The sequence below is a fragment of the Pavona decussata genome, unplaced genomic scaffold (assembly GCF_977016875.1).
Source record: "Pavona decussata unplaced genomic scaffold, jaPavDecu1.1 SCAFFOLD_87, whole genome shotgun sequence".
Taxonomy (NCBI): domain Eukaryota; kingdom Metazoa; phylum Cnidaria; class Anthozoa; order Scleractinia; family Agariciidae; genus Pavona; species Pavona decussata.
In genome coordinates this window covers 3,487,972-3,514,886 of record NW_028145504.1, presented here as the reverse complement: position 1 = coordinate 3,514,886, position 26,915 = coordinate 3,487,972, and the positions used below count along the sequence as shown (strand labels likewise).

The window sequence follows — 26,915 nt, the reverse complement described above, 5'->3', positions numbered from 1 at the left end:
TCTTACAGCACAGGGAGAACATGTGAAATTTTTTTCTCAGAGGAAGAATAAACTAAAATCAGCTTTTAGCAATTTTTCCAAAATAATCAGATGGAACTTGAAAAAATTGGCTAATTTTTTCAAGTTGCAATCCATTTCCATCCTGGCCATCCGCAGCCAAAGATGAATGATACTAGTTTCTGTCCACTATCAGTGTTATTGTCAACAAAACTGAACCATTATTTTAACGTTTACATCCATACAAATATGTTTTTTTGGCTATTCAAAGTGACATTAAAAACAGGTGATACTGTCCCTTGAAAACGTCTGCAAAAATTTCTAAATTTACAAAATTACATCTTTGACTCAAATTGGCTACGGCCCCTGGAGACGAAAAAAGGCCCACTGTACGTAGGGTTAAACTTAGTCCGTGGGACAAATATGATTATCCGACATACTGCTAGGATTTGAAGTCGATGAGTGTCATATGAAAATCAGTGCATGTTATTTTATGAGATGTTTTAAAGCGGACGATCAGCCCTATCCATTTCGTATGGGTCGAGGTCTTCCCCAAGGTGTCCGTTAGGTCCTCTGTCCCAGATAGATCAGTTGCAACAGAATTGCTGGTAATAAACGTAAGAACCTAAGAATACAAGATCTACTGAAGAACTTTTTGTCATATAAATAATTTAGAGGGGCTTCCCAACAAAGCAATTAAAGCGGTAGGTCACCGAGGCGACTTAGCTTTCAAAAACGAAATTTAGAGGTCTTTTTCCTGGAGTTGACTTGCTGCCATAGTAATCGCCATGCCGTCAAAAATGGTGTTAAGGTATTGCCCAAAAGGCAATATAATACAATACAAAGCTTTAGATTTAGACACGGTTAAAATATCATTTTTAATGATGCTTATAGTCTGCCCAAATAATCAGGTACAATTTTTTGTAACCTTTCATTATTTCAGCAAAACTGACAGTAAAAAAACCCTTACAAACCTACTAAAACCATCATGGCAAAATTGTTCACTCTTCAAGAAAGAACAAACAAAAATTGTCAAAAATACTTATCAAGTAAAATGACTTGTGTGGATCCGGCCAGAGATATATGACCAGAACACTAGGAAAAGAAAAAACTAACTGCGTATGGTAACCTTGCTATACTGCATCAGTAGACGACAAGTTGATTAATATTTGCCGTTTGTACTCTATGCTATTTTATCAGTTAAAAAGGCAAAATTCTGTACACTAGCATGCGAGCGTTTTTATATCCACGTCCACGAGGGATTTTATCGCCATAGTACCCGGCTTCGGTGTTGGAAATCAGCTTCCATTTCTTGTTTTCCTCCAGACTAGCACATTTTTCCTTAATGCCGTATTCCTCCGAGTCGAATATCGGACTATTGAAGCAAATAATTCCACCTGAAAAACACAGATATTCGAAAAGTTACAGATATTAATTTAAAATCGATTCATTAGAAGGCGACCCGATGAACGCGGTATATGTATTGTGCCTGCCGCCGAGAATAACAGGGCCACCGGCTTTTGCTGGTAACAGGGCAGAAATGCCTTCGATGTTTTTGTACGCGTGTTTTGTAAATCCATTATGTGAAGTGCGATCACCATGAAATTGTCCTTAGGTCTAATAACATTTCAGTTTTGTCGACTGACTACAGTTCAAGCAAAAAAATAGGGTTGATTAGAACACAGGCAAAATAATTCAGCTTCCTTTCTTGACGATGGGCCAATGGTCAACGATATTGCACACATGTGTGTAGCCTGGTGTCCAGTAGGAAAGCAAGGCTGTGTCCAACAAGGCTAAAATACTCCGTTGACCAAACGTCGTTAAGGCGTGTTAAATGATGTTAGTGTTTTCTCGATCTGGCGCCAGTTGTTCAAAGAGTGGGTTACTTTATCCAGCGGATAATTCGTTACTTGCGGATAACATGCACTTTATCCGCTGGATAGGGATTTATCCGTTCTTTGTACAACCGGCGACAGGTTAATAAATGGACCTATACCTGGAAATCGTCCCAGGTTGTCAGTTGATGTGAGTTTTTATGGGACGTTAGGAGCTTGCTGCTCCAGAGCGTTTTAAGGTAGGTTTTAATTAAGGAAGATCTAGTATATTTAACTCCTTATAGTGTGAAATGCATCACCCTCAATTGTTTCCCTGACTGACCGCTCCCGAATTGTCGTGAGACGTTTTCCGAGAGTGAGGATGGAAACTGCGGATGAGAAAATGTTTAAGGAGAAAAATCGTGCATAATTGTTAACCAGGAGAAGTTTATCGTTACTTTCTTCTAGTGCCATGTTTTTCTGAATTTGACAAACAATCAAACTGAAAACAGCGCGATTCTTGTTGGATTTAAAAGCGTCGGTGCAGCGGTGGGGAATGTAAAGAAGAAAAGCCATGATCACTTAGGGATGTCAATGGATCAGTTACGTACTGTGATTCTAGTAGCGGGTATTTTACAATGGCTCTTTATCGGGTTGAAATGTTAATCCCATGGATTCACCAACGGTTTAAGTAGCTTTGTGTGGGAAGAAATCAAAAAGAAAATAGTGGAGCCCTGTGCATCAGTAAACTGTGATTAAGACTGGACAAACCTGGTTTTATCCAACGTAGAACTTCATCAAAGGCATTGGGCCTGACCAGCCCAATAGTAAAAACGCCAGCTGATACCACGGCATCAAATTCGCCAGTTTTGATGTCATTCACTCTCTCGTTTGTCACAAAGGTGGAAATATGCTTGTTATAGATTGCCCTGTTTTTAGCGATCTCCAGCATTTCTTCAGATGCGTCTAGCCCCACTAGGTCGGTAAATCCAAATTTTTCCTTAAGGACTTTTCCTACCAATCCCGTTCCGCAGCCCAAATCCAGCACTTTCAGATTTTTCTTGTTTTCGCCGTACACCTCTGAAGTGGCTTTATTAAGAGCTTCTGCGCATGTCATATAGCCAACATAACCAGCAGAATCTGCTTCGGAATCCTCAGGGGAACCAAGGACCCACTACGGAAAAGGAAAACAACATAATGCACCTGTATGGTTACGTTTCCTCGTAAATTTTACTCTTGTTTACTCAAATCGAATTACACTTCGAACAATACACTTCTAATAAATTGTTCTAACACTACGAAACAGTCCCTTCTACAATTCCTGTCTGACATGCGACAAATTGCCTTTTGGCCAATACCAATTTTAACAAAAAAAGGGCTTGAGATTAAAATGTTTTTCAATGAGTGGCATATACTTTATCAAAGTTGTTGTCGTTTTTTCTTTCGTTTGTCTGTTTGTTTCTTCGTTTCAGTTAGTTTGCTCGCGCGCTTGTTCGTTCGTTCGTTGATGCGTTGGTTCGTTCCTTTTTTTTTTTTTTGTATCATTTTTGTTCTTTTGAACAAACCGAATTACTAGCCAGCAGAAGCTAGAACAGCGACCGTGGCAAATGCGTCAAGTTTATGCCACCCACGAGCACTATCCCGCAGCCATTCGGTCATGTAAAAACAAACTTGATCAAGAGATTTTGGACTGTCTCTTTAGTGCTCTGGAAGGTTTATTTCATTGCTATTCAACAAAGAAAATTGTATTTGGTTTTAATTTCATAAAGTTTAATGTTAACGTTTATTTTACGGCGCTTTACAGATATATACTCCAGAGCGTAGTACAATATGTTTTCTTTACGGGAGCCATAAACCCTAACAGTGATCAGCATCAAATTTCTCCTTGTAATATCAATCCTTATTCAACCCCTGAAGTCATGAGAATTAAGAATATGATCACCCAAGGTGAATTTTATTGATATTTTGACAAGTTCTCCCCAGCACTTTCACAAGAATAATATTGGGACAAGATAGGAAAATTTGTTCTTTGATATTACGGGTGAAACCCCCTTTAACTAGTGCAGTAAAATTGTGCGAGTCGACATATGTTTCTGCTCCTGTTCATTTAGCTCTATTTCTCATATCCCTCTTAAGATAGTTTGTCTTCAATATTTTTATTTCCTGTTTATAGTGAATTTAATGTGCCAACAATTGTTGACAACTGTAACAAATCAGAGCTAAAAATGCATGTTTAAGACCATCCCTGCCCACAAGGATCTTCTCTAGAGCCAACTAAAGGGTTTAGCATGTTCCTCCAAACAACGCAGAAACGAAGGATTTAAACAGATAACATTTAGCACCTACTTTGTCGTAGGTGTCAGCCCATATTTTGTATGCTTCTTTCACTTTCTGCTCTGAGGTATTCTGCCAGTTAAGATCGAGTATTTCCTGTGGATAATGAGATGCATAATTGTTGTTGGCTCCTTCCTTGACTCCTACGTCTTCTGAAGCCGGCAAAACAAAGATAATAAGAACAATCATTAATAATAACATTAATCACAATAATGATTATAATACATACCGTTTACCGAGGAATCATCAAGAGAGCACTGCTTTATAAAGAGCAAACCTCCGGCCCAATGAAAATTAATTTTAACCTATTATTACTTTGGGAGCAGGTAGTCTAGTCTCCCTCGCAGCCATTCTGTGTCTGGTCACGCAACGCTCCTCCCCACAAACGTTTGTGGGGAGGAGCGTTGCGTGACGAGACACAGAACGGAGGGAGACTAGGTAGCGAGCTGCGTAACGTATTTTTATCCCGTTCCCATCAAGCCATGACCTCGTCAACGAGATCTGATGTCATATTAACAAGAGGTCACCGCGTCTACAAACCGGTGTTTGTTTGCCCGATTATTTAAATTATTTTTGGTAAGAAAAATTCTCTGCCCGTCTTTGGATAAAACCTTGTGACATCGAATGTTTGCTTCATTGGTCGCGTGCGATATAATTGCGGTGCTTCTATGTGGTGCTTTAAATAGAGCAGAGCAAAAATGACCAAGCTTTACAAAAATATCGCGCGGTGAAAACGAACTCAAAGGTCAAAAACGGTGAAAGACCTCGCAAGTGGCCAACGAAAGCAAACATGGCAGTCAGAAGGTTTCACGGCTAAAAGCGAAAAGAGAAAAACGCAAACCTGGGTCGCGTTCACATCTGTAAATTTTCAGTTGCATCAACGTTCTACCGAGCCGAACGCATTCTAAAAATGTTCAATGGAACAGATATTTCGCTAATTTCAGTTATAACATGATGTTTAGTTCAGGGAAATCACACACGCGAAACCACTCTAAGTCCTGTTTAATATCACTCCTACAAACTATACAGCAACCGACTCGCTTTGCAAATGCTACTTAAGTTAACACCGAAATAAGGCTAGCCGCAAACGATGCATATTGTAAAACAAAGCCTATTGTTACATCCTTTTCCTTATAAAAAACAAAAAGCAAACAAACAAACCCAAAGAAAACAAAATATAACGAACAACCCCAACGAGTTAAATTAAACTTCTGTTCAACGTTTGAGATTGTTACAAATAAAGTTTCAACGAATGACGTAATCCTTCAGATAACTCTGCCCGAACGTGTCTTTAGGCCTTGCATGGGTAGCGCAACAGGTTCCGGTTGCCCAGATTCCAAGACAGGCTCATTGGTTGCATTTGCTTGACAACTGGGCGCGTCTGTCTGTATTACTGTCCCTGAAGTAGTGTTGTCAAGGGAGTCGATTTCCCAGAACGAAGAATAGTAATCATCGCAAATGAGATAGTTCCGACCCCTATAAGGAAACAAGTCAACTCCGACTTTCGCCCATGACCGGCGGGTCTGGCACTTCATAAGGAATGAGTGCCTCCTTTGGCTGCTTCCGGTCAAACGCCCTCAGATTCACACCTTTCGCTATGCTTTCTCTAGCTAGCGACAGGGTGCTTACAACCCCACTATGGGCATAATGGACACGACGTAGCATGTCTCGATGCAGCGACTTAAGGAACACTACTCTTTCTCCTGTAATAACCACGCCATCGTAGACGCTCAACTCATCACGAATGTCAAAGAAAGGCAGTACCAGATGAGACGGATCCCCTTTGGTTTCTGGCCAGCCAGCCTCGATGGCTCTAATCAGCTCTTAAAGGCTGTCATCCTTCTGCGTGTGGTCTTTAATTACTTGAAGAGTACTCGGCTTCAGACGGATGTGCTGGGTCATGTCTCTCGGTCTCTGAAGCAACCTCCTGGCTTCCATCTTAGGGTAAATAAGCCCCACTTGGAGTGTCGGCCAGATACGTTGTGGATCCCTTTCTATAACCAAGGTTGATATTGTACATCTAAGTTCGCATGAACATGCCCTGAAGCCTCTTCGGCGCTCGATGCAATGTCTTCTTAAAAACTTCCAGATGTTTGTGGTTTGACTCCACAGTCACTTCTCTACCATAAGTGTAAGTGTGCAGGCCGTAAACAACAGCCAAAAGCTCTTTTTCAATTTGGGCGAAACGCGTCTCCGCGTCAGTTAGCGCTCGGCTCGCATAGGCAATAGGCTGACCCTTCTGAAGCAGGACTGCTCCCAATACTTTATCTGATGCATCGCACTGTAAGGTGAGGCTCTCTGTTGAGTCAAAATGCTTGAGGACAGGCGCATTTGTGACCAACAGTTTCACTTGTCGGACAGCATCGTCATGTACGTCAGTCCAAAACCATTCCACATCTGATAGAGTGAGCTTACAGAGTGGCTCCAATGCATCACTGAGTCGAGGCAAGAACTTGCTTAGGTAGTCTGAAATGTCAGCCGTCTCCTCCCCCTAACCCACAGGGGCCGCGAGAGAGAGTCTCTCTCTCCCGCGCCCCTGTGGGTTAGGGGGAGGAGACGGCTGACATTTCAGACTATTGCTTAGGTAATTTGGGAATCCAATAAACCTTCGTACACTAGCCACATCCACAGAACTGAAGACATACTGATTCCCACGCGGAAATAGACCATTTCCGAGTTGCTCTGGACCTCATCATGAAAGCGGGTCTAAGCGCAAAGTTTTTATAATGAAAATTAGTTTTCATTCATATGCAAACAAAACTAATTTTACAATAACTGTCCAAATTCCCGCGCGCTGATTGGCACGCAGCCATTGTCTATAAGAGTGCAGACAATAAAATGACGTCAGATGTAACGCGCGCGCTTTCTCAACGAAAAAAATAGCCAATTCCGCTCGTACTTTTTTCATGTTATTGTAAAAAACAAATCGACGGCAGTTTTCTATGGTCTATACTCTTATAGACCATAAAATGACGCCATAAAATGTCCAAAACTTGGCAGTGAAACCACTCGCCTGCGGCTCGTGGTTCCACTTGAGTTTTGAACATTTTTGACGTCATGTAATGGTTTATAAATAGAAAACTGCCGTGGATTTGTTAATTTTCATATGAAACTCGCGGCTTTAGCACTTAGCCTCGCTTGAGGTTCACAGCAACTCGGAAAAGGCCTATTGCTCACCATGTACAACAACACAATCATGAAACCTCTTGGAACGTGCACTGTGGCAGTATAAAACCCCAAGAGTTCCAAAACGTATCAGGTGGATTTGTTGTTGTAGGACGATGACCAGTCGACACCGATTCTAGGAAATCCGACCATCCAGAAGATGGATTTGGTCAGGGTTCAACACCAAAATGTTATGGCTTTCAATACTGAGGTTCAGTGCAGTGGTCGGTGTCCCCTATCAAAGGAAGAAGTCTTAAAGAAGTACCCCGATGTGTTTCAAGGTACTGGAAAGTTGCAGGCCCAGTACAAGCTGGAAATTGAAGAGAAAGCTAAGCCAGTGGTTCATCCTCCTAGATGAGTACCTGTCGCGCTCAAGGGGAAGCTGAAACGATAAATCACAGCGAACGAGCTTTCAATTAATAATATGTATTGACACAATTCAAAATGGCAATTTTTGTACGCCTAAATAATGATTATAGCCCAAAATTTAGTAGGCTTTTAAAGGACAGACAATCAAAACCAAACAAAAAAAAAGCTGAAACGGAACAGTAAGCATGCAATATATGCAACCCCTTTAATTTGAACTCGTGCATATTTTATTGTAAAAGGATATAGCAAATATGCACTGTCGGCAATTATCCACCGGCCGACAATTACCAGTAATATTTAACTTATAGAGCGGTTTTCAATTGAGTGTTGAAAGTAATTTCTCGTTTGTTTGTTTGTTTGTTTGTTTTTTTGCATTACTACGCTCTGTGAATGGTTAACCAAACTCGCACCACCTTCTCAACCAATGGCGCTAGTTACATCTTCGAATTCTGATTGGCTCGTTGTGTTGTTTACATCTGTTGCTATTGGCCAGAGTAATTACTTTAGTTTTGATTTTACGACACTCAATTGGAAACTGCTCTCATCGATTAATTTCCAGGCATTCTCATTGGAGGAAACACGTCACGTGGTAATACGCAGACGGCCGTTATCAGACGATAACAGTCGTACGATTTAAAACAGTGGCCCGATTCTTTCGACGAGAAAAACAAAGAACAAACGTCACAGTTTTCAGTATGAGTCAGTGGGGCGTGATGATGATAATTTTCAGGAGATTTGGATGTTTCTTTGACCTTATTCAATATCACACAGCTTTTGGAAAATAAAAAGAATTATTTGCAATAATGTTTGGTAGGGCAAAAGTTTCAAAAGACTTCTATTAGGAATAGAAAAGTACTTCCAAGTGGCTAGCATATCGGCAGAGTTTATGCGATTGTTATCGGTTTCGGGAAACTCACGAGGTGATGCGGCGACATCCTGATCCCTTGATAAAAGGTTTGGTAGGTCATACCTTCAGCTTATTTTCTTAAAGATCTTGTGTTTTACTTCTTTTTTTTTTTTGGTCTGTTTTTGTTTTTGTTTTTCTCTTAGATATAAAATGAGTTTTGTTTTGCTTTTTTTTTTTGGCCCAGGGGTACTACTTGTGAATGGTTGTAAATACAAACCTTTTACAGGCTTTTAGACCTTATTAAAATGCTAAGAAAACTAGGGTGTATAGCATAGCTTGTAAATTCGTGTAATCAAATGCAATTGCGCGAGCGTGCTTCATATTCTCATTGTGCACGCTGATGACGTCAGCAAACAAATCCTTCGAGAAGAAAAAATCCTCCGTGAGTGACTGCGACATTTTGCATTCAAAAACGAGGAAAAACTTCAGCAAAAAGTTTAACTACAAATGGAAACAAGCGATCCAGCTGATGGAGAAGATCTGCCTACTTTTTCTTTGGGATTGGATTTTTTTACTCCCGAAAAAAAAACGTCAAGAAAAGGAAAAAAGAACAAGCGAGGCCCGTGTCATCGTGTCTCGCAAAGCTATTAATTTTCAGACGCCAATTTTGCTTTCTCAGAAGGAAAACACACCTTTTCGAAACGATAAACTGGAAGAAAAACTGCTAAGGAATACTCGACAGTTTCAACAGCGGAAATCCGATAATAAACGGCGAAGAAATTGTGCTTCAAGGACAAATTGTCGTTTTATCCAGCAGATGAGCAAGCGGACATCTTACGCAGATCATTCTTGGTAATGTTCGAGTACTTGCAATTGTGGGAATCCAATTCACAAGAAATTACAGATTTGGTAGTGAATTTGTACTTAAGCTTAAATACTTTTCTAATTGACCGATTCTTCGTATTCCTAACAGTTTTTTTGCGAAATTTTTGAACACCGTGCTCTGCACGCGGGTTCGATAACTTTTACTTCAAACTGGACTTGCAGTTCCTTCAAATCATGTCCTCGCGAGTGGAGAGAAGCTCTCATGTCTGAACGCGAGGATCAAATTTTCAAGTTTGCTTTTTTGGAAAATTTTAACTGAATTGGCAACCAGTGTATTTTATTGGATAATTAGAAACTTAACTATTTGAAACCAAAGGATTGTCGCTTTTTTACCCTGAAAGTTGTGTATCTTTACTTAACAAGGGGTTGTTTAATACCACTTTGCACATTGGGTGAATGGTTGGAAAACCTCTGGTCAACCTAGAACCAACGGGTTTAACTACGCGTTGAAAATGTTATAAAACAATTGATTCATGAGTCAGCTGTGCGTTCATCGAGATATGAAGCACTTGGGAAGTTTGGAGAGCACTCAAGAAGCTAGAGTTGCTCTCGGCTACGCCTCGAGCAACTCTTACGCATCTTTCGTGCTCTCCAAACTTCCCGCGTGCTTCATATCTCGATGAAGCACGCTGACGCATGAATCAATTGTTAATTGAACTAGGGTAACTTAGCAGTACACCAGATGAAAGATATAAAAAAAAATGGGGCTTTAGACGTAACAACATTTTGTAAACTGGATCAAGCAAAGATGAAAATTATTCCAAGATAATAATAGCAGGGGATAGTAGCCACTCTAGCAAGCAATTTAGGCCGTCGATAAACCCGGAACATGGAACATTCCGGAACATCCCGGAACAAGAAAAAAAATTAAGATACAAAAAAAAAATAATAATAATAATAAATTAAACAAAAATAAAGGAAAAAATGAAAAAAGTGTGTATATTTATATAAAATGAAATTACATAGTATCCGAAAAAAAATTCATATAAAAAGAATTACGGAATAGGTGGAGAGGTGGGACGGTAGTATAAATGGGGTGTTGAACCGACCACACTGGATGAAGGCGCAAGAACTTTCCCGCCATTTGCAGCACGTGCTTATCGTCCGCTACGCCAGAAACTGATCAGTTCCGGCTATTTTCAGTGGATTTTATCTTAAAAACAAACAGGCCTACCAGGAAATTTTGTTCATATGAAAAATAGTTATAAGCATAGAGAACAGCTTTGTAAAAGCAAACAATCTACAAGGAACCCCACAACGAAAATGCTGCAAGTATACGCAGGATCTGTGAAAGATCTAATCAGCCAAAAATATAAATGACTCAAATTTCTGCAAGGCTGATCGGACTGCTTAGAAAATCTAACACGACAGCGACATGGTAGAGGTTGCCGCATTCTGTTGATTCTCGGTTTGGTCTCATTGAAAATAGCATGGAAGGGCGGAGAAGTTTTCGTGGCTTTCGTTCGAGAAATGGGTCCAAGCTCCCGAACGACCAACAAAGGAGTACAAATACGGAACGTGAGGCCCTAGGCGAAGGGAGGGTTTTGGTAAAAAGACTGCGCGAACGACTTTTAGTTCCACTCCGAACATGAGGAAATTGATTCTTTGGTCAGCCGAGCCGGAACTGATCCAATTCTGGCGTAGCGGGCGATAAGCACGTGCTGCAAATGGCGGAAAAGTACTTGCGCCTTCATTCAGTTACAACACCCCATTTATCGTAGGTACTTCATATATCCCCTATTAAAATAAGGGATACATGAAGTACATACCATTGAAGTACATACTCCATTTATACTACCCTCCCATCTACTCCGTACTTCTTCTTATATGAATTTTTTTCGGATACAATGTAATTTCATTTTATGTAAATATACTCACTTTTTTTTCATGTTTTCCTTTATTTTTGTTTAATTTATTATTATTAATTTTTTTTTATCTTAATTTTTTTTTTCGTGTTCCAGGATGTTCCGGGATGTTCCGGGATGTTCCGGAATGTTCCATGTTCCGGATTTTATCGACGGCCAGCAATTTACAGTCAACCCAGGTCACGCGTGAACAGTATTTCCAAGAATGAAATGAACATTCGAATTTCTCTTTGTAATGTCCGACGTGTGAATGGAATGTTGGACATTTCTCTGGAAATCGTTCCGAAAAAGACACATTAACTGAAAAAAAGATTCAAAATACTTGGGAAACAATTGTTATTCTTGAAATATTCAATTTTGCAATGTAAAGAAAAATTCATAGCTTCATACCGTCAATAAGCTAGGGAAATTTATATGGGAACTCTGAAATCCCGTTGGCGATTTTCGAAACTGACATGTAAATTTAAAAACTCCGTTCAAATTTCAAAAATATCGTTCACGCGTGACCTGGGTTGACTGTAATTGACCCCCCCTTGCCCTAAAGAAGTCATGTATAATACTTTCCTGTGAAACAGAAAAGTAAGTGTAAAAATAATAGTTGTTAAGGCTAAAATAGAAACAAGCAAGTTTGACAGGTTGACGTTTTGTAAATATTCTATAGCTAATGTCTGTAATATATAATAATTTGAAAATTCTGAAAAGTAAGGAACTGTGAAAATAAAGCTGTTGTCGTTGTGAATTAACCTTACTTTGAAGTGAATGATAATAAACAAAGACAATAATAATTAGCACATCCAACTAACTCTAAACACAAGCAGTCAACAGACAAGCAAAAAAATTGAAAACAGTGACAGTATAGAAGCCAGCAAAATTTACCCAAAACTATCAAGAAGCCAACACACAATATACAGCACTGACAAAAAAAAAAGAATTAAAAAAAGCTAGCAAAATTTAGGCACAAGCTGAAGTAGTCAACTACCAAACAAAACAAGCTGTCGAAAGGGATGCAAAATGCATCTTCACATTCACAAGGATTGATGAGCAAAAAAATGGCTCACTACATCGACACAAGTTTTTTTTTTCTGTAAACGTCTATTATCGAGGAATTAAACGTCCTTACCTGAGGTAGGTTTGTGAGAAATTTGGAGAAAAACCGGTGGGCGTTTTGAATGGACTTCACTAGTCCGGAGTTCAAAATGGCTCCCACGGTTCCCCCCCCCCCCCCCCCCCCCACGGGACGGGACGGGGATGCCCGTCGGAAATTTTGAATTACAGTATTTTCTCGATTAAACGCCCCCGGCGTTTATTTAAAATTCGGCAGTTTTGACCCGGCGTTTTTTCGAGGCCGGCGTTTATAAACAAAATGCGATTTTCAGCCATTTTTCCAGGTTGATTTATTATTACCGATCCTCGGAAACCTAGGGGCAGTTTGTCAGTGCTGGACAATTTTGCCCTGGATTACCCGAAGTTACAGTATTATAGTACCGTATATACGGCACGTGCACCATGTTGCAATCAAGATTTGTATCACTAACAAACAGCACATAAACAATTTATGAATGATGTAGGAGCAAGTAAATGACATAAGTACAAAGTTTTAAGTTTATAAACGGTAATGTCGCCAACGTCCTCCTCGTTTGTGTCAGCCAATGTGTGCAAATAATTTAAGTTTTAATTACATGCTAATACACACCGGGGCCCCGATTAAACTTACCCAGCGTTTATTTAAAAATCGGCAGTTTTGACCCGGCGTTTATATGAAACCGGCGTTTAATCGGGGTCCGGCGTTTAATCGAGAAAATACGGTAAACCCCTGAAGGAGACTAATCTGGACGTGGCCCAAGGTTCGGCTAAATATAAACATTTACACAACTAAGCGAGACGACAAGCATCCTCGCCTCTTTCATATGGGAGTCCTCCCCAGGCCATCACCCATAGTAGATTTCAACAAAACTTAAAGACACCCCGCGTACAAAACAAACAAAGCTGTTACACACAGACAATATAGACAGCCGCTCTGAATTGCAGTCACGCAGTGCCCAGTGAATATTCGAACCTCCAGTCGTGTTCAAATCCCGCTCACACAGTCATCAACACCGGAACACGCTTTTGTATGCAAATTGTGGCGTGTTCAATATGTCATGCTTCGGTGGGTGTGCACAGCGATCGCTGTATTTTAATACAGAAAGAAAGAAAGAAAGAAAGAAAGAAAGAAAGAAAGAAAGAAAGAAAGAAAGAAAGAAAGAAAGAAAGAAAGAAAGAAAGAAAGAAAGAAAGAAAGATAGAAAGAAAGAAAGAAAGAAAGAAAGAAAGAAAGAAAGAAAGAAAGAAAGAAAGAAAGAAAGAAAGAAAGAAAGAAAGAAAGAAAGAAAGAAGGAAAGAAAGAAAGAAGGAAGGAAGGAAGGAAAGAAAGAAAGAAAGAAAGAAAGAAAGAAAGAAAGAAGGAAAGAAAGAAAGAAAGAAAGAAAGAAAGAAGGAAAGAAAGAAAGAAAGAAAGAAAGAAAGAAAGAAGGAAAGAAAGAAAGAAAGAAAGAAGGAAAGAAGGAAAGAAAGAAAGAAAGAAAGAAAGAAAGAAAGAAGGAAAGAAAGAAAGAAAGAAAGAAAGAAAGAAGGAAAGAAAGAAAGAAAGAAAGAAAGAAAGAAAGAAGGAAGGAAAGAAAGAAAGAAGGAAAGAAAGAAAGAAAGAAAGAAAGAAGGAAAGAAAGAAAGAAAGAAAGAAAGAAAGAAGGAAAGAAAGAAAGAAAGAAAGAAAGAAAGAAAGAAAGAAAGAAAGAAAGAAAGAAAGAAAGAAAGAAAGAAAGAAAGAAAGAAAGAAAGAAAGAAAGAAAGAAAGAAAGACAGACATAAAACATAGCCTTTGATAACTTTTCTGCCTTTTTGTTTCATTAAACCGTTCGTCTAATCCCTTCACCGCCACCGACTGCAGTCAGGACTGAAGGACCTTCAGTTGTATTAACTTAGACTAAAATATATTACTCATGGACAGGTTCTAATGGCTTAGACAAAATAACAAAAAGACTGCAGGACTGCAGGAGAAAGAAATTTGTGCATTTCGAAATGGGCCGGGTATTTTGCAATATATCCTAGACAACAAATTTGTTAACAATAGCTAAACAAAAGCCTGTCTTCAATAGCCCTTTCTTTGTGCTAAACTAACCAAGCCCTGTGACGTCACACTGGTAGTTTAACTATGAGCCCAGATTGCAGACGAATCAGGAATGTTGGAAAACAATACAGACGCTCCCTCCCTCCAGGGTGAACTAAAATCTAATAAACGCTTGCATTTACTCGGTTGTAATAACAACGTGGCCATCACTGGCTGTTTTTGTCTTTTCCACAGTAAAGCGCGAGCGTTTCAGAAATTAATCGGAGGGTTACAAAAAATATAAATTCCATTCCGGCTTTCTGAAATATTGAATAACAGTAATTCCCTCTGGCGCCGGTAAAGATTGATCTCGAAATTTCACATTTATCTCGAAGCTTCGCCGGCTTCTCGGTCAACTGTTCATTTTCGGATAATCTTTCAGTTACTGGGCATTATCCTTCGCTTGAGGGCTATCTTACCAGACGAATGAACTATTTTGACTTTCACCGCGGCTTAAAAAATTCTTCAACTCTGCTGAATATATTAGGACAGAAAACTTCAGGTGCAAGTTGCGCAACTCGCGCGAAAAATTACAAATTTACTGCGAAGCTTTAAAGATAAATGCGGCTTCCTTGAGCCAATCGATATAAGAAACTTTCAAATGGTCTTGAAAGAAGCAGACTAGTAATAATTTTAAGAAAAAAGGACATGTTTCGATCGTACTATGCATATATTACCGGCGCCGGTTTTGAGTAAAACTACAGCAGATTTGAATTTATTATAGAAGCGAAGTGTGTAGCAATAAAATTTCAAGAATTTTAGAAAATGAATTGGAAATTAATTTTCCATTTCAACTTACCTTGGCTATCTGGGATTAATGCTCCGACCTTATCCATGACTTCTTGTATTGGAGATAAATTGCAAGCTCAAGGGTCTTCAGTCACCAACGGATCAGAGTGGGTCAGCGATGGAGTAATCAGTGAATAAAGTAAAAATAGAGCATACATTAAAAGCAAATCACTTGACCACGTGTAACATTTGCATAACAGTGATGCAATCTCAATGACTGAGTGGCTGTAGACAAAAGGGTTAAAGTGTGCTTACACCTCATGCAAACCTGTCCTTGACCTGGGCTATGTCAGAGTTATCCAAGCGTTCCGGGCCGTGGGAAACGAACTAGCAGAATAAACTAGAAATAGCCAAGGGTCAGGAAGTGCGGGCTAGAACACTTTTGAGTCAAGGGATTTTCAATAAAACTTTTGTTGAGCATTGAAATTGGTTGACCATCGCGTTGGGTAGTTATCATTAAAAAACCTGCATGTCTCTGTTGAAGATGATTTCAAGTCCATATAGCGTACTGCGCAATCTAAGGGTTTGTTGTACGTTACACTTCGGTAATAGCGTCCATGAAGTTGCCGATTACAACCGAAACTATTACGCGTTTTTTAATCAAGGAAATGCTGTTTTCGAAGTTTTGATTCGAAAGATTAAAGTACAATCAAGCATATTAAATTATGTGCAGCGTACTGGTTTAGCGAGGTTAAAAGCGATCGCGTGTGTTTCCATTCTCAGCTTATTTATAAATAATAATTTATTCATTCATTTATTTACCTCAACTTTTCACTTTCATTTTCGCTTCTTTTTTAGCCTAACTATGATTAAATACTATAACTAAGTAATATATTTTAAGACTTACTGTAGCTCTGGCATTGATTTTGGTCCCATGTGTAATACTTTGTTCTAATTACTTATTGAGGGAGCCTTAGTCTGAAATCCTCCCCCTTACCCACAGGGGGCGCGGGTAAGGGGGAGGGGACGGCTGACATTTCAGGCTAAGGGAGCCTATTCCTTATAATTCCGGTGGCTTTCCTTAGGCTTCCTCGCCATTAGTGTTTTTAAAAAATAATAATAATTTGCATTTGCGCACTTTTTTATGGCAAAACAATAAAATGAACTGAACTGAACTAAACTGAGCTTGTGAAACAGCGGCCGAAAAAGTCGCAATCTTTTAGTTTAACTTCCTTCACTGTTTATTTCTGGGTTTAGTGGACAGGTATTCCAGTCATCTGTTTAAGGAAAACACGGTTATAATCTGAAATCAATTGATAGAAAATGAAGAAAGCATGACATTGCCTTTTGAGATGATCTCGATAATATTTATGCAAATTTGTAAAGCTACGCCGAAGTGTAAACATTTGCGGCACAGACAGCCCAAGCTCAATATCAGATAACCGTTGAATTACCGTAAATGATCTAATAAACGCCAGTGGCGTTTATTAAATTTGAAGGGTCCGAGGGGGGGGGGGGGGGGGGGGGCGTTTAAAAGAGAGAGGCGTTTATTCTAATAACTGTAACATGGTAACCTAAATATGGTTTATTATAATAACCTAAATGACAGAGCTTTAACATACTATCAAGTCCGTCCGCTGATAGGTCTAAGCCGTCTACAAATCCATAATGGTATATAGTACATACAAAGCGGAGGGAAAGGGTACTGGTAGTTCTTATAGCTCAATGTCAAGACGCAACTCGCACACCGGTGTTAATTAAGCAAGAACCCAAATAAATTGATTTGATTGTATTGTACATCTGTTTCTAGTTTATGTGTGGTTTTCAGGGAAGGGGGGCGTTTATTAGACAGGTAGCCTGCAGTGCAGGCGTTTTTCATGGGCGAGCGCTGAATAATAAATTTAGTTCGCGTATTTGAAGGAGGCTGAGGGGGGGGGCAGGAAATGAGAGCGAAAAAAAAACGCGTATTTTTCCCTCCTCTCCCCCTCCCCCCTCCTTTATTTCTCAGCCAGTCGTCCTCTCCCTTACGGTCACTTTTGACTCGCTCCAGCCCTCTCACGCTTCCTCGCCCAAGAAGACAGAAACGAAGGATTATTCAGCGCTCCCGCTCCAAAAATACGCCTGCATTGCAGGCTATTAGACAGGGGGCGTTTGTTAGAGAGGGGCGTTTAATACAAACTTTTCAGCTTAGGGGGGCGTTAGCATTCATAAGAGAGGGGGCGTTTATTAGATTATTTACGGTATAAGGATTCGTATGGGAATACAAATTAATCTCGTACCCAGATCTCCCACGGTCAGGCGGAGGGGAGATCTGGTAAAGTTCGATTTGAGGCCCGGAATACGGGCCTGCCCATCATCCTTTGTCCACCGTGCTGCTCGTAACTGTGATCATTCCTGGTGAGGTTTTCGCTTTCGAGGGTGCTCTTCGAAACGTTCTTCGGTCGAGAGGACAACAAAACTTGAAACTTAAACCAAAACGAAAAAGGCAACAGGAGAGATTGCAATCAACAAGCGCGGTAAATCACTTTTTTACTAAGATTAGTTCCTACCCTTTGTGACCATCTAGACCATCTTTGTAATGAAAACTGTTCCAAGAACAAATCCATCGTAATTGTGCTTTCTCCACTCAAGATCAACGTGCTTATCGACGATCAATTAAAAACACTTAAGTCAACCGGAGTAAGCTGTACCAGTTTTCGCCTTTGATGGTAACTGTATTGAAGATACTGTAATTTACAGGCAGGGAAATGTCACATCATTTTTGTGCACCCCAAGGTAAAAGTAGCAACAGACAGTGCAGAGAGTTTTTGTTGTCGAAGCTTTATCAGAAAAATTTTGTGGTCGTTGTTGTAGATGAGGCACAATAGAGTTACTGATTGGCATCTTGGTGTTAAATTTCGCATTGGAAAGTCAAATGGTTCATGTCATATTTTCATTTGCAAAGTTTCAGAAATTGTGGTCTACCAGTGATACGTAAAAATTATTTCTTCTCTTTGTAGTCTTTCAGCTGATTTGGTCACACAAATTCTCCTTCTTCCATAAGTTAATGGTTTAAATTTCCAAACCAAATGGATTGTGTAAATGCGGCAGGTTTCTTTTACAGGCCAAAGGACACAACTCAAGGTCACTGTAATAATATAATTTTATATGAACCAGCTAAACAGGGCCTCCTCCTACCTACAACAACTGTCCACTCCTATAACACCAGAAATTCTGCCAAGCTTAATTTCCACCGACCACAAGTTAGAAATAACCTAGGCAAATTTACTTTTAAGTACTCTGCTTCTGTCATATGGGAAACTGTCCCCATGGCATTGACAAAAACAAAAACTTTTAACAGGTTTGAGAAACTTTATAAGGCCCACCTGATCTCTTGTCAATCAAATAATATATGTTCTGTTTATTATTAATGATCAAATATAATAGTATGTAACTATCTAATAATAATAATAGAGTTAAAAATAATAATAATAATAGTAATAATAATAATAATAATAATTGTCTGCTTATATTTTGATCTTTGTTGTCGCTGCTGTTGCTGCAGATGATGTGTTGTCTTTTTCGTTTCTTTTTGTTTGTTGTTGTTTGTTTGTTTGTATGTTGTTTTTTTGCTTTTTTTTTTGTTTTTATTTATTTATTGTTTTGTTCTTCTTCTTAAGCTTGTCCTGTTTAGATTTCTCGCTCGGTTCAGTATATCTCGAACATACCTTAATTTACACAAATGTAATTCTCTCTTGTACATCCTAGGCTCTACAAACATTTCCTGCATTTTCTAATATCTCAATAAAGCTCAGAGTCATTTCTTTGTTTACTTAAAAGTAGGTGGTGGTCAGCTAGAAAGCCTTTGCTACTTTGACCACCACACACATTTTATAATTTGTACTGTATTTATTTTTATCTTGTAATCATTTGTTGTAATACTTTTCTTTCTATGTTAATGTTGTGTAAATAGTGTGAAATAAATGAACCATGAACCATCCTAGCCCTAACACCATGCTGCTGTCTTGGTTATATACCAGCAAACCAGAAAGACCTGTCTGTGTAGATAGTAGGCGCCCAATTATGTCCAACATTAAAATACCGAGTACACCCTTGCTGTTTTAAAGGGGTTTTTTTTTTTCTCAAAAATGGAAGTTTGAATTTCTTTTGGGAAATGGAGGTACCACATCTGGATTTGAGATCTGAAGAATGTTTGGTTACTTGCAACATGTGAGCAACGGAGCAAGTCCCTATGAGTTTCCCATTAGAGTTTTATTTGGTAGTGATGAGCTTTCCATTTCAGTGGTTCTTGATTCACCTTTATCACATAACACTTGAAAAGTTTTCACCTGAAATTTATGTTAAGTTTAGGGGACATGCCCCCTCGACTGCTTCTTTGATGACAAGTTAATAAAGGTTATAATTTTACACATAGGAGTCCACAGACTCGAAAATTAGAACCACATAATACACAAGTCCAATAATATTTGACTCTTGATATGAAGAACAAAGGTCATTATCTGCATTTGATTTGCAAGGCACAATGAGCTGCTTAAATAATCATTGTTGTACTGAGCATTGCATTATTTGTACATGCATAGAGGATGATACACTAAGAATAATACAAGGTTCTTTATGTCCAAAGCGGCTATCTTGGTGCTTGGGCACTCACCTCTGATGGGATCCTTGATTTCAGCAAAAAAAAAATAATAACAATAATAATAATAGGGAAGGTGTGAAGGTCTTTTGGGCTCATAAAAGTAGCAAATGGCAGATAAATAGAAAAGAAATAAAAAATATTTCCACTATTTGTTTTCCTGTGCATGTCTGTGTGTTCTAATGAACTGTCACCCATTTCTGAAGCAAAACAACAGCTTTCACAGTAAGCTGATCTTCAGTAACCATGAATTCCTAAGTATTCCTTAACCATGGCCTTCCATAGCCAGGAAACAACATTTAATCAAACTGTCAGACACAAACCCACTGCAGAGAAGTGGTGGGGAAAAGAAACTTTGAAAACAGTGTCTGTCTTGGATGAAAATTCCTTGTTGATGCCAATTCCTTGAGCAAAAAAATTTTTCTTGTATTGATATTTGCACCCATGTCAGGTCCTAACTTTTCTTAATATTAAGACCAGCAACACAAAATTATGTTCAAGGACTTTTCACACAAGTACACAAAAAATATCAGAACAGTGAACCTTGAACCTTTAAGCCCTAGTAGTGATCAGTATCAAAATTTCTCCTAATATTTATCAATACACAATCAAGGAGAGGTCATGAGATCACCAGTGGTGAAATTTCTTGATATTTCAACAACTTCCCTATAATGCTACTATGAAAAATGGACATGTAGAGACCAGTAAGGAGAAACTGTATGTTGACACTGAGGCTTAAAGGTTAAAAGCTAATAAATACAGAGCTATATTGTTGGTGATTATCGCAGCTTCTTTTATGGTTCGTCCTTCCACCACCCCATGCGTCAAAAAGGGCTTAGTTACTTGAGAATCCCTTTTTATTCAGCCTTCTCATTATCCATTTTCTGGTAATTATATTGTCTTATTCTAATGGAAAGAATAACAACATCCCAGTGAATGACTACAGTTTTTTCTTAATTAATTGCATCTTTGTTCAGGGGGCACAACTTCAGAGTACAGCAAACGAGGAACACTTTCCTCAGTATTCCCTACAGCGAAGATTGTTGTCATGACAACAACAGCAACAGAAAAACAACCAAACTACAATCATACAAAGTTTGAATATGAAAGATTTATGGAGTACTATAAAGGCCCTCCTATCTTAACACAAAGTAATGTTGACCAGTTTGATTACATATTTTCGCCCATAGCAGATGAACTTATCACCACCAATGTCAAAAATTAAGCCTGTCAGCCTGTTATTTACTCATCATTAGTACTGTGTGGATTTGGGGGTGCCTTTTTGGGTGGAAAGCTTGGGGATCACCAGTTCTAGTCCTTACTCCCCAAATTCCTCAAAATGCACTTTTGGCTCAGTCTCATTCTCTACAGACTGACAATGAATATTATTTGCCACAATCTTTGGGAATGGGGTTTGATTCTCATTGTGTTGGAAGGATAATAATTTATTCATTTTGGTCTTCCACAAACCATGGAAAGTTTTTTCCAAGAAAGTGGAAGAGATGGGAAGCCTGCTACATCAAAACTTTACTTTAACAACAATCATATTGGTGCAAATATTGAAGAAATGCAACCCATCATGACAGATTAGTGTAAATACCCCAGAAATCTGTGCAGGGGAAAATTTTTGCTTATAACCACTTTGGTTTTGGCTTTTGTGTGAGAAATGCAGCTGTTGTGATATCTGTTGTCCGAAATGAATGTCATTGCTCTTAATTATGTGTTGAGCTGTGTCCAGCTGTTTTAGCCCTTGAAGATATTCACATCACTGATAGGAACTTTAGGAACTTGCTTCTCCCTAGAAATCAGGTGGAAGAAATTAAGGCAGAGTTAACAAGAAATAAAGGAGAAACTGAGGCCAGTGATAACTATTTGTATCAGAGAATGTGCTAAGGATTAACAATGGAAGTAGTAAATGAAATGTGTTTAGTACTTCAAGGACTCCATACTAATGATAAAATAATGGAGAAATTCCCCTATCTTAAAGAAAAGAACAATGGCAAAAAGATTCTAAAAACTATAAGTGATGTCAAATCCAAAGAGGCATGTCCTCCTTTTAAAACTACTTCTTTTCTAAAGCCTATCACAAGCATAGACCTGCAAAACATTAGGTGGTGCAGACATGTAAACCAATGTCCCCATTTTTATTTTAGAGGAAGGCTAGTTTTATATTTTGGATCCAAATTTTTTTTAACTCAGTAGGTGGGAGAGAGGGGATAAAATTAAACTAACTACACTTACATAAAGAGCCCTAATCGGTTCAGACAAGGTGTTCTCTGTTGTAGTACGGGTTTCATTACTATTATTTTGGCGGTCATAAGTCGGACATTTTTCATTTCTCTTAACTGAGGGGTGGGAGGGATATTGATCTCACCAGCAGATGGATAATAATATTGTGTGGACACTCTATCAATTTCTCCAAAGTCCTATGAGAGATGTTGTATGGATCTTGAAGGAATAAGCACACTGGTCTGAAAGGACTAATATTATATTATGAAGTCTCTTACTCAAAGTGCAGTTCAATTTATAGAAGGAAAATAGTCTTTTAGCAGAAGACAAAAACTGAAAATATGCTAGCAAATGCGGCGCGCGTGTTCAGGAACTCAAGGTAAAGTATTTTGGGGAAATTAATTTGCGTTTACTAAATAAATAATCATTTTAAAAAAAATCATTTTTTGTCAAGAAATACCAAAAAAAAAATATATGACCTACCTCCATTTTATCCCCAAAAGTAAGCAAGCTTATATCCATCGTGTTGGAAACTTGTATAATTTGGCAAGGCCGTTTGAACCTTACTGCAAACTCTTTTCGGTTAAAGTCGCTGTTGTCTTCCGAAAAAACAATTTCTCACTGTTCTCTCCCCACACAAAGGGCATGTATGTATTAAAACGTCGCATGACAATCTTAATCGGAGCGAAAACTTTTCCGTGTTTTTGTTTCTTCCCCGAACTGAGCGAAAACCAAACACAGAAGGAAAGAGCCAATCACAGAGCAGATTAGAATAAGGCATTGCTTAATTCTGGTAACCAACCAGAAATGGCGTTATATCGAACTTTACCAGATCTCACATTTCGACATTCCCGAACCGACGACTGAGATCGGGGTACGAGATTAAATACAAATAGGATTGGTCGATGGAAACAATGGTCCCTTAACGGTCTTGACAAAAAGGACACGAGGAGACCCCGCGAACAAATCAATCTCGTACCCAGAGTCCTCAGGCTCTTTGACCAGTGGGTAGTCGCCGCGCCAGGAGAGACTCTGGGGGCATAGAATGTTATTACCGCATGATTTCTGCGGTATTTCGTTTCTTCTACGGCTGCTTCGCGACGATCCAGTTAGCCCCACACTTCTCCACCTACTGTGACGACGGACTTTTCCTCCTCGAGCGCACAGGAAAGACAAATGAACTTCAACGGCGACTTGACAATATCGGAACCGTTACGGAACAGCCAATCAAAAAATTGATTTTTTTCGATGTCCCCAATCTCATACCCAGAGTCTTCAGGCTTTTTGGTCAGCGGGACAACGCCGGGAAGACTCTGAGGACATCGAATTTTATTACCGCAGGATTTCTGCGGTAAAACAAAGGAAACCGTTACGGAAGAGCCAATCAAAAAAATTGAATTTTTTCGATGTCCCCAGAGTCTTCCCGGCGTTGCCCCGCTGACCAAAAAGCCTGAAGACTCTGGGTACGAGATTGCGATGTCCCCAGAATCTCTCCTGGCGCCCACCCGCTGCCCAAAAAGCCTGAGGACTCACTCTGGGTACGAGATTTCGAACAAATCTGTTTGCCTGTGGACAACTGGCCGCTGACCACCCGTGCCAGGGAACTTTTGATACCTAGCGTGCTGTTCGAACGTTCAATGTGTCCATGGCGTTCCACAGGGGGCCCACACAAACTATGTGACCGTTTGTATTTTGAATTTATAGAGGCAATGTATGGGAATATCGAAAATCCTCGTATTACCGTACTAGATTGCGATAGATATTCTCATTTAACATCAAAATAAACGTATTTTTACCTTAAATGTTGTGTGTTGTCGTTCCTGAGGTTGAAGACGGCGATTTTAGCCATTTGAAGGGTTCGGCGTTGAACGTTCACTCGAGCGTAATAGAGTCGCCCGAATCAGTCGCTCAAAATCAAAATCCCACAGTATTCGAGCGACTGGAATGCGTAGCAAAATTTATACGTGCCAGCCTCGAGCCAGCCACAAACCGTCCCGCCGATTGCCCCTTTCTGATTGGACGATTGTCTAATCAGCGGCGGGACGGTTTGTGGCTAGCACGTATAAATTTTGCTACGCATTCCAGTCGCTCGAATACTGTGGGATTTTGATTTTCTTCGAGGACTAGCTCCGGGCCGTTTGGATGGATTTTCGACTGGAAGGTACGAGAAGAATCGAAAATCTTTCGACCTTTATGCTGTGAAGTTTGAAATCGGAGCGATGCGTTTTTTGGGGAAAAATCGCTCCGGCGCTGGAACCCTTTCAAAACAAGGATTCCTCCCTTGTCTCTCTTCTATTATCAGTGTATTATGCTCGAGTGAACGTTCAACACCGAACCCTTCAAATGGCTAAAATCGCCGTCTTCAACCTCAGGAACGACAACACACAACATTTAAGGTAAAAATACGTTTATTTTGATGTTAAATGAGAATATCTATCGCAATCTAGTACGATAATACGAGGATTTTCGATATTCCCATACATTGCCTCTATAAATTCAAAATACAAACGGTCACATAGTTTGTGTGGTGGCCTGACCGCTTTCAGAAGCGAGCCGACTTGAGAGAAAACCTTTCTAGCAAACGTAATACGGCTTCAATCGAGTCGGAAATGCGCTGGAAGGGATAGGTATTCATCTCTACCTTGATTCTATGAAGGAATTGAGACACCATGGATGATTTCATTGGATTTATTCCGTTTCACGCTTCGGGTATGGCTGAAATAGAGCTGAATAGAGTTCGGCCTTTCCGTTACACTTAACAGTGGAAACCCGAATGACGCTAACTCGCCGAAATCGCTTCGAATCGGTTTGAAGAGCTGGTAAATGACAAAGAATACAAGAGGAAACAGGGTAAGTTGACTTTATTGACAAAACACAGTTATTTTCTACCATTTTACACAAATCCGCTGTATTCCCATACAAATCCTTAACGCCGTTGCTGTAGAGCTGCACTGGCTCCCGGTTAGGCAACGCATTAGTTTTACTATTACTATTTGTTTTTAAGACCATCCATGGAATCGCGCCAACGTATTTAAGAGAACTTGCGTCGATGAAAAGACCAGGAAATTTTAAATTAACATCCTCCTCGGATAGTTTGTTGCTTGCAACGCCAACTTATAGAAGTAGGGTTACATTAGGAGACAGATCATTTCAGGTCGCAGCTCCGGCACTTTGGAATGTATTACCGCCTGAGATTCGTTCTATTACAGATCTATGGACTTTTAAGTGCCATCTGAAAACGCACCTCGTTAAGGATGCTTTTATTGATTGAAATTTTAATTTTTATTACGATGATTACTAGTACCTTAACATGCATTGTATGTTTCGATTGTGATTATGGTATATTTTTAATAATTATTATTTAGATACTCAGTATTTAATTATTATAGATAGAAATCATGTAATGCGCACTTGATCATTTCATGGAAAGTGCGCAATATAAGAATTAAAATTATTATTATTATTATTATTATTATTATTATTATTATCATCATCATCATCATCATCATCATTATTATTATTATTATTATTCAACGGTTCTCTGATATTGAGCTTGGACTGCCTGTGTTCGTGGTGGCTTTCAAAGTCTGCTCAAAGGCAAGCGAATGGCGACGTGGGTGCGTTTTTAAATATGGAAATGCTTTTCCAAGTACAATCAAGTATAATCTTGCGCAGCGAAGATATTTCAGAAACGATCGTGTTACATTCCGCGAAAAAGCCGCAATCTTGTCCACGTCCTATGGCGTATAGTAAAGAGTCGATCGAAGGGAAGGCTGCTCTGAATCGAATTTTAGAAAGCCAAACATGCCAGCACTGCTAATATCTTATTCTGTGGCAAAATTGTAGGTACAAATATGTAAACAACGGAAAATGTTACCGAGTAAGGCTAAATCCACTACAAGTAATCCAGCACTTGCGCTTTTTAATCCAGTGACATTACTGTTGCACATGCCGAGTCCCATTGCCAAATTTGTCGAGTCTTCACGTGAAGAAATTGTGAAGCAAACGCCCAACCAAAGTCCGATATTTGCCGTATCTGTAGAGTATTTACGTAAAAAGAACATGGTCGATGTTAGCTTCTTCGGTTCCACTGTCGGTTCGCATCGAATCTCAAAAGAAGTTCGTCGAAACAAGTTTTCATCGCTTGCTGCTCTTGAGTTATAAAAAGTGTTTCTTTCCATTTTTCAATCTTTTAAATGTACGTTAACTCTCCAATAATACGAAACTTTGGCTTTGAAAATCGAGTACATTGGCCAACGCGGCGGCCATCTCTTAAAATATTATTGTTCGTGTGGAAATATAGATTCTGATTGGTTTACGAGGATTTATCGATCGATTTTGGCAGAACAATTTTGCTCCAAAATCGAGATATGGCGTTCTTTTTCCTCGAAAATCAAGTTTCAAGTTTCTTTATTTCCACAGATTAATTAAACACAAAGAACAGGAATTAGAGAGAAAGGAATGTGGTGGTGTGGAAACGGGAAACCTATGGAGTTAAAAGTGTTTAAAGGGGCAGTGTCACCTATTTTTAGTATCACTTTGAGTGGCCAAAAAACAAATTGAATCGGTGGAATCGTTAAAATAATGGTTCAGTTTTGTTAACAATAACCCTACTAGGGCACAGAGACGAGTATTAGTTAAGTTTGGCTGCAGATGGCTAGGATGGAAATAGATTGCAACTTGAAAAAATTGGTCTTCCTGTGTATTTTAGAGAAGTTGCTAAAAACCGATTATAGTTAGTTCTTCCTTGCTGAAATCCCTTAATATTTTCTTCCCGTCTTGACCAAAATACACCGAAATTACTGTGACAGGGCACCTTTAAGCCGGCGACACACCTGGCGATTTTATATGCCGATCGGCGTATAAAATCGCTGATATCTGGCATGTCAGATGTCGACGA

The 26,915-nt window shown here is 39.3% G+C and overlaps 2 protein-coding genes and 1 long non-coding RNA gene across 4 annotated transcripts in view; 1 reads left to right on the top strand and 2 right to left on the bottom strand.

Annotated features, from left to right (window-relative positions):
- Nucleotides 1-26,915, top strand: part of LOC146474827 (catalase-like) — a 164,635-nt gene that overhangs the window by 18,198 nt on the left and 119,522 nt on the right. The gene's annotated exons all lie outside the window — the stretch shown is intronic.
- Nucleotides 1-26,915, bottom strand: part of LOC146474832 (uncharacterized) — a 265,330-nt gene that overhangs the window by 201,757 nt on the left and 36,658 nt on the right. The window lies entirely within an intron of this gene.
- LOC146474834 (uncharacterized) lies at nt 862-15,340 on the bottom strand. The gene is made up of 4 exons (XM_085116271.1): nt 15,221-15,340; nt 4,158-4,297; nt 2,583-2,985; nt 862-1,394 (listed from the first exon to the last, which is right to left on the bottom strand). Exons 1-4 carry the CDS (start codon nt 15,255-15,257, stop codon nt 1,198-1,200), a joined length of 777 nt encoding a protein of 258 aa, XP_084972397.1. The 5' UTR covers nt 15,258-15,340; the 3' UTR covers nt 862-1,197.

Coding starts and splice junctions, on each gene's coding strand:
- LOC146474834 (XM_085116271.1), bottom strand. CDS start 15,257: ATGGATAAGGTCGGAGCATTAATCCCAGATAGCCAAG. Junction 4,298..15,220: donor ATTAATCCCAGATAGCCAAG/GTAAGTTGAAAT, acceptor TGCCGGCTTCAG/AAGACGTAGGAGTCAAGGAA. Junction 1,395..2,582: donor TCTACGTTGGATAAAACCAG/GTTTGTCCAGTC, acceptor TGTGTTTTTCAG/GTGGAATTATTTGCTTCAAT.